Raw genomic sequence first — 8373 nt, forward strand, 5'->3', positions numbered from 1 at the left:
TAATAAATAAAGAATCCTGAAAAGATGATTTATTTTCTGAGAATCGTAAACACAGTCACTTTATATTAGCTATTAAAAAGCACAGGGTCAAAAAAAATAATGCTTCATATACTCACAAGTACTGGTTGGACTCATTTCTTCCAATATCTGGGCAGTTTATCTTCTGGCGAAGTATTCGAATGATGCAGATGAAGAGAACAAAATTCACCTGTGGAGAGTTTTCAGAAGAGAGGTCTTAATATTCCAAATGTAATTTGAGATGAACTCTGAACTGGCATTACATGCATTTTCAGGTGACACTTAATGAGAGAGACGAAATGTGAGAAGACAGCTGAGCCTCCTCATATGAAAGAAAACAACAGTAGCATCAGAAGGCATCTGTGAATGATGAAAACCTACTGCCATAATTTCAAAATGTATATTTTCTTGAAATTAGGAAAAACATTTATCATTAGCCACTTATTAAACCAGGAATAACAGTAATTCTCAAACGTGCTCACACTCTCCGTTACTTAAAACATGAGATCATGATAAATAATTTTCTAACTTTTTCCATATTTAATGTAATAAATGTAACAATTATGTTGAAACTTATTAATCTAAAACGAAGTTCAGCTTCCCCAGTTGCATTTTACTCTGTTTGCACATTTGCATCCTTCAGTCAAAGGTGTATTGTGCACAAAGGATCAAAATGATCTCAGACAAGTTTCCAATAGAGCAACACCTCAGGAGCTGCAGGAATTTCCACCGGGTGCTTGTTGCATTCTACATTTTGCAATCGTCTCCATATGTCGGGACTATGTCTTTGTAAGTCCTTCCTTCCAAATAACATCCTGGGATAGTTAAAACCACCTAAAATCTTGTGGGAGAGTGTATGGTTTGTTTGTCAGAAAATCACCAAAATCTATATGAATGGTAAAGAAATACTGGTGTCATCAGTGTTAAAGTAGCTGGTGGTAAGATCAAATACATGCAAAAAAATACACAGTTTTCCAAACATTTGACTGTTTTTTGTCTTTTCAGAGACAGTTTTATACTCCAACCCATCAAAACATGACTGACTTTTCGTCAGGCAGAACTTCACTAACCATATCTCAATGTCTGGAGAGCTATTCTCTCCTCTCGGCTGAGGTCCAAAAAGAAAACGCGTTATGACCATCCACCTTTCGAAGCAGTACCAACAAGTGAGAAGGTTTGAACAGACTTGACATAAGTGATTGACATATTGTAAAACTTACCAGGATTGATGCTAAAATGGGTGTTTTAATAATCCACCAGAACACATCAGTGGTCTCGATAATGTCCCAGCACCTAGGGAGACAGGAAACGGTACTAAAAATATGGAAAACCAAAGCAAGACAAGATTTAACAGTTTCTGGTTGTTTCTCTCACCCTACATCATTGAAGTACGCTTTACCGATGCTCCAGGCTGTGATGATAATCGCCGGACCTCCTGGTGAAGCAGCAGAGAAATACAGTTAGATAAAACCCGAATCAAAAATAGGATTGGATTCTCATAAAAGTTCTCCTGCCTTTTTCTGCAAGCACTCCATAGGAGCATTATTAAAAAAAAAAAACTGCATTCTCACCCCAGCCGATCATAATGTAAGCCCAGAAGTATTTCCTCTCGGAGAAGAACGAGACAGCCAGCAATGCGTGAAGGTAGAGGCCCTCCACAAGCAGCCAGAAGAAACTGGCCATCACACAGTACTGAAAAAATACAATGACGGCTTTGCAGCCAACCTGGAAGCACACACAAAACCCAAAATCATCCAATTAATTAATTAGTCATAATAATATATATATATTCTAAAACTGCTTTGTGCATTTAATCTGATGTAACCCCTACTTTACAGAAATCATCACCAACCACACCTTTGCAAAAACTGGGAAATATTTTGACTCCAAAAAAAAAAAAAAGCACTGAAGTAGGAATTCACTTATGTGTCACTTACTTCACTTACATTTTTTATCTTGTCATGATCTTCTTTTTGGACATGCAGGATAAGTTTTAAACTGATGATCAAACTGATCTAAGACACAATCTGACAAGAATTTGCTGGAACATGTACATTATAGAATTATTTAATGGATATTTACAGAAAACATTGAACCATACATGAATGGGTAAATACGCAAACACGCAGACCGCCTACACTTACGCAGAGTGACATCAGCTTAAGCTGGTGAACATAATGGAACTAATGCAAGCACTTAAACTCATATTCTCTATATTATACCTTTTGAACCTCTCTCTCTCTTTCTCTCTGACCAGCAGCTACAGCCTGTCAACCTAAAAACTTTCAATACCACACAGGAATTGAAACTTTTCACGTATACTTTCAATGTACTTGAAGATGAACACGGCCATCTTAATTCACATTCAATTATTCTAGAATTTTGATATATCCATTAATCATATATTTAAAACTTTCAACTGTGCCATATAAAAAGTGTAGGACCAAGTACACAACTCTGTGGTACACCAGAAGAGACTTGATCATGATGGTAAACAATATAAAAACATTACCTCTTACAGAAAACAATGTTTGAACTCCATACTGGTTTTCAGCGGTTAAAAGTGTCAATTTAAAATTCCGAATTAAATAAATAAATGTAAAGGTAATTAAATGATAAACACATAAACTCACGGAGCCTAAGGAGCAGTTGTCGACCTCTCCAAACTCGTAGAGAACCACATCTTTGACGAACACGGCAATGGCCTTCAGGATAAACGAGACAAATAAATGCATGTGGATGTAGTTCCTTGTGCAGTGGAGCTTTCTGGGATAAACAGAAAAGAGAGACAAGAATACAGATCGAGGAAACGAGACATGCTGAATTTTTAATTAACGCAGTCTAATTATCCTCAGCCCCGTGGCATTAATAGCAGAATCACTGACTGAAATAAATCAAACTTAAAGCTCCCACTTCATTTACACGCTAAGTGGTTGGATCTACATCACACATCCTGAACGCTTTATATGGTTCTTCAATAAAACCGACAAAAGAGGTGCATTTCAAATCGACTAAACATTTTTTTAAACTCTCCATTATTCAGTGTGTAATAGTTCTTCAGCTCCTGATTACATTATCATAACTAGAGTGATTAAACAGTTAGTGAAAGAGATGAGAACTGACTGAATATTTTCCAATTATTCAGAAAATTAAAATTTTTTTTTCTAAATTTAGTTGCTCCAAATTATAAACATTCATTTCTTACAAGTGAACCTGTTTCCGTTCATTTATTTGCAATTGCAGGTTATCTTGAAATATCTGCAGAGTTGTTGAAATCGAATGGCACTTTTGATACAGAGGTTATATTTCTAGTTCAGATACTTATTTTGTCCCTACACTGCACAATTTATGCTTTTTTTCCCAATCATTTTTCATCTATTTAAAAAATTCCTTTCAAGATGCTTTCCTTTGTTCTGTAACCTAAAAGTAAAGATAAAGCTGTGACAGATTTAACCATAAAACAAACAAATCACATTAGACCTGATTTTCCTTTTTTTTTTTTTTTTTTCAAAGGTCAGGTAGATGTAGCAACAAATTTTATTTAGTAGGAGCAAAATCAAACATGGCTCTTTGCTGATCCCTGGTTTAGACCAAGATGGAGACATTCAAACTGGCCAAACAGCGACGTAAGCGTAAGGCGTTCAATTCAAATGTGACGATTCAGATCGCTGTCAAATGTTTATTTTGTGAAACATTTTATATCATCATGCCACTTTGGTAACATATAACTCCTTTTGACCTATTACTGACCGTCACTAAATCTTTCTACTATCGGCTTCCAGTTCCCAACCCCTCTCAACAGGCCTCTAATCTGTGTTTTCCTCGTCTTTATTTTAGATTTCTGACCTTGTCCTGTTGCATGATTTTTGATGCAACCGGTGCCAGCAAAAATCTCAAGTGGACAGACTTTCACAGCTTGCGCCACGCCTGTTGGCAGTTCTTCACTGACTAGTTAAATAATGCAGATTTTTGAGGCAAAAATCCAGAGGCAACAAAAAGGTATTTTCTCTAAAATAAATATGGGAGAAGTGGTGTCTAAAACTAATCAGGGCTACACTTTCGAAAACATTTTTTTTTTCATGTAGAAATAATAAATGTTGTTCTGAAGCAAAAATAAATAAATAAATAAAATAAATACTAATAATAAGTTGAGGCTTATAGACAAGATGAATAGCGATTTTTGCAGGAAAATTATTTACAGGAATTTAATTCCCTTTTAAGAAAAATGAATACAATATACAGCATGTGAATCTAATATGAGGATATATCTCTGTTTTGAAAAGCCTTCTGCTAAAGTTTCAACTGAACAAAGCAAAATAAATAATCTTACTCAAATGTAAACATTTTCTTGGCGTGAAAATGCAATCGCTCCCTGACAATCAAATATATATTTAGGGATTTATTTCCATCATAATCCTAAAAAGGATTCCTCAAGTTTGAGTGGCATTTCAAAGCATAAGGAAAGTGTTTGCATCATTCATATCATCCTTTGTGGTTTAAAAGAAGGACGAGTGTTACGCTCCGGTGTGAAAATGCATTAATCCGTGAATGATAAATCTGATCAAAAAGGGCTCCATCATTATATGACCCTAGAAATGAATAATTTGCCATGTCATCTATGATGCATCACCTTTATTTCCGTATCCAGAACCAAAGAAAGCCTGGCCTACAGATATTCTCCACTCAAATATTGAAGACATAAACAGAAATGGCAACGGAAAGACCAAAATCCATTACAGTATAAATAACAGTGAAGAAACAGTGAAATGAAGTTACTTAATAGGCACAACAAAGGTAAAAAATAAAACAATGCAGGACTTTAAATGTGAGAACAAATATATTTAAACCCGTTATGACATGTCTGGGAAGCACAAACACAAACTGATGAGCTGCTAATCTGTCCTGCCTCAAGAATGGACCAGGACCCAACATAGAGCAACAGCAGCATTCAGCTTTAATGCTAATCGTGAAAAAAAAAAAAAAAAAAACTTCCAGAAAACTCAGCTGAAATGCTGCATTTCTTTTTTTTTAATCAAGGCTTGGCCCTTTGGTTAGAGGTTTTTGCTTGTTTGTTGTTTCACTTTCCTTTTAATCATGTGGAGCATTTTGAGTTGCCTTGTGGCTGAAAATGTGCAAAAATCTCACAGTGGTTTGTAAATAGTGATGTGTAAAACAGTCAGAAACACAACTGAAACATAATGTCCTCTGCAGCTACCCTCATTCATTTTTTTTTAATTTAATACATTGGAATTTGGAAACATATTTATGGCTTTTTAGACTTTGATGTACTTAAACTAAACTCTTTTTAGACCTAACACACCAAGATGTTTAATCTCGCTAAGCAATTGCACATGTAAAACTATACTTATCAACAGTGTTTTATTATTTACTCAAAACACTAGTAGATTTGAGAACTGTGTGAAGCTGAAGTCAGCGATGAATTTACTTACCTGAAGATGCAGAGGACCACAATAGCTGTAATCAGAGAGATAAGCGAAACACTGTGACCAATGGTGTAGCCAACCTTGACTTGCCAGAAAAACTTTCCCTAGAAATGACAAGAAATGGGGGAGAAGGAAATTTATTTACACACATAATTTTGTGCATAGCCAAAAAGAAAAACTTCAGATGTAAAACTAAATTTTACATCTGAGGGAGAAAAATCCCACTGTACCAGACAGCTTTTCTGCCAGAGGCATGATTGTTCCCGCTCTGCTATGTTCAAATGCAACAATCAAGAAGGTGTCACACTTCACAAAAAGACACATTTTTGGGGGGGTTGAGAGAAGATTGCTCTATTGGCAGATCAAAACGAATAGGTATCTGGGAAGGAAAACGTCAGAAAACACTGTTATCATGTGTGAAAAACACAATTTTTCTAAAAGCAACAGAAATCTTACTCCACGATTAACCCTGGTCATCAATCCTGACCCGTTTTATACGGCCTTTCACTGAAGTTGGAAGTGCTGAGAGAGTTTTTCTGATCTGCTAAAGCTTCCTTCGTTTCTGCTCTTAAAGTGCCAAAGATACTTGAACCACTTTAGATTTTTTTAATTTCGTCAAAACCACCGACATTTTTATGAGAGTTAGATTACATTTTATGAAACAGACTAGCGTCAAACAGCATGTGATTTCTGAGTGAATGGAAAGTGATAGTTTTCAACGAGTTACTGGGCATGAGTGCAAATTCATGTCACAGTTTTACTTCCACTTTTTACAATTTTGTGTGCATTCATCCCATTAAATCAAAATATGCTGAAAATATGGAAAAGCTTTAGGCACATGAATGTATTTATGAGACACTCTGTCCTCTGTGATGCAGAATAAAACTCTGAAATAATGTAGTTGCCTTCGTCAGTAAAAGAAATGTCATTCCAGACGTTTCTTTTATTGACGTCTTCAATGAATCAACTATAAGCTAAAACCATTGTTGGTTTTCTGAAACTGCGGCGCTGCATCTTCCTTTCAACTCAAAAATCAATCCCAACCATTTTATAAAGGTTCACTTTAGGCCTAAGAAATGTCTTTGTTCCCCGGTGTGTTTGTGCCGTCGCCCTGTATGTTTCACTTCAGACAAAAATGAGATCAGAAGCTCTGCATCCTGCGATACACAAAGCCATCAAGTATGCAGAGAGACGGACATCAAATTCCTTTTAGAGCTCCCGACTCGTTCAAACCTTGCTGAATTCCTATGAGGAATACTAATGAGGCTCCGTGTGACTCAGAAAGTAGACTGCCCACCAAGAAAGCTTTTTACTGCCGTGTAGTGCTCCTCCGCTCCTCGCCCTGCCCCACCTTCATAAACACAGACCAGCTTTGCTCTCTCTCCGGTTAAACAAACCAAAGGAAGGCAGCGTCTAATGTATTTATTCCCTCACCCTATCCTCTCCGTCTCCTGCAGGCGCAGCGAATAACGTCTCGTAAAGCTCGATAACACGAGCGGGACTTTCCGACTGACCCCGGTCATGTCAAAGTATGTCTGATGAGTCCTGCTTTCAAGACTGCGATGCTTCAGCAAACCGTCAGCAGTGTTGACTTATGGGTGTGTTCATTTTTAATGGAGGCAGCGTATTTGTGAATTGTTTAAAGCATTTTTAAATCAAAAGCAACCCGCACAGTTCTGGGGATTTGTCTGCAGTAACGTCACGGTGCTAAGGTTAAATATCATCCTCTGCAAGAGACCGTGACAAACGTAAATAAAAGCAGATCTGAGCTGAAAACTCGAGCCAACAATCGATACAGCCATCTTGCTGATAGACCTACCAACACTGACCCAAAGAGCAAACAAAAGAAGCTCTCGCTGAATTATTCCTGCCCACTGGCTCTTGACCTGTTGCACTGTTGCACTGTTGCATTCATTCGCCATAGGACTTCGGGGGCAGCCTATGGATGTCGGCGGCTTACTTACATCGTCGCTGGTGCCATTGAGATTGTAGCCGCAGTTCACGGCGATGTCAATAGGATGCATCTCGGTCCAGCCGTCCGCTGTGCAGGTTTTGGAGAGGTTGCCTGCAGAGGGAGAAAGAGAATAGGCAGAAAGCGGATTTCTTTTCTTTCATTTTTTTACACACAAAAAAAACGTTCCAAATTAGTTTAACTATGTGTAAAATTGACTTCTCGGACAATAAGACATAGTCGAGCTCACCAGAGACACAACATGTATGACTATCCCAGTGTTTCTTGGAAATAGGGTGAGAGTGAACACCATGGTGAGATCAAAAGAGCTGACTGAGGCATTCAGGAAGAATGTTGTTTATGGGTTTGAAACGGGCTTCTTAGGTGTCTCCAAAATTGTGAAATCAGGCTGTATGACAAGTAATCTGCAAGGAGAGGACACTCAAAGCAGCTCGCCCTAGCAGCAGCGGGCTCTTGCTACTGATAAAAGTGGATGTCAGTGAGATCAGAAAGAGACTGCTTGAAGGTTGAACGTAGAGAAGGAAACTTTTCCTCTCTGAGTAAAAGCATAAAGGCCGGAGTAAGATTTGCCAGACAGAACATAGACAGCAGGCAGTTTCTCTGGAATACTTTTCTTTGGACAAATCAATCTAAATTTTGAATATTTTGAGACTGGAACTTACGAGATGTTTGGTAAAAATTACAGGAAAAGAACCTCATCCCAACAATGAAGCATAGAGGTGGAAGTATAATGGTTTGGGGATGCGTTACTGCGTCCCCAAACGTTACTGCATTGACTAAAGTCTGAAAGGTTAGAGTCCTTGTCAAACGGCGTTTTGACTAAAGTACAGCTTTTTATTTCTTTCTCACTGTTTACGTTTTAATGTTTTGTAAATCTCTTTCTGTTTTTATTTTAATTATGTAAAGCACTTTGAAATGCCTTGCTGCTGAAATGTGCTA

The 8373-nt window shown here is 37.5% G+C and overlaps 1 protein-coding gene across 1 annotated transcript in view; it reads right to left on the bottom strand.

Moving 5' to 3' along the window:
* The window catches only part of vipr1b (vasoactive intestinal peptide receptor 1b), a 52316-nt gene that overhangs the window by 8102 nt on the left and 35841 nt on the right, over positions 1-8373 (bottom strand). The window contains exons 4-10 of the mRNA XM_015015251.1: positions 7427-7527; positions 5469-5566; positions 2652-2784; positions 1590-1743; positions 1393-1453; positions 1239-1311; positions 117-208 (exon numbers count right to left, since the gene is read on the bottom strand). Of these exons, the coding sequence (XP_014870737.1) occupies positions 117-208; positions 1239-1311; positions 1393-1453; positions 1590-1743; positions 2652-2784; positions 5469-5566; positions 7427-7527 (712 nt within the window). The remainder of the gene's footprint in view (positions 1-116; positions 209-1238; positions 1312-1392; positions 1454-1589; positions 1744-2651; positions 2785-5468; positions 5567-7426; positions 7528-8373) is intronic.

Source organism: Poecilia latipinna, unplaced genomic scaffold (assembly GCF_001443285.1).
Source record: "Poecilia latipinna isolate Pla-1442-1.1 unplaced genomic scaffold, P_latipinna-1.0 Scaffold71, whole genome shotgun sequence".
Classification (NCBI taxonomy): domain Eukaryota; kingdom Metazoa; phylum Chordata; class Actinopteri; order Cyprinodontiformes; family Poeciliidae; genus Poecilia; species Poecilia latipinna.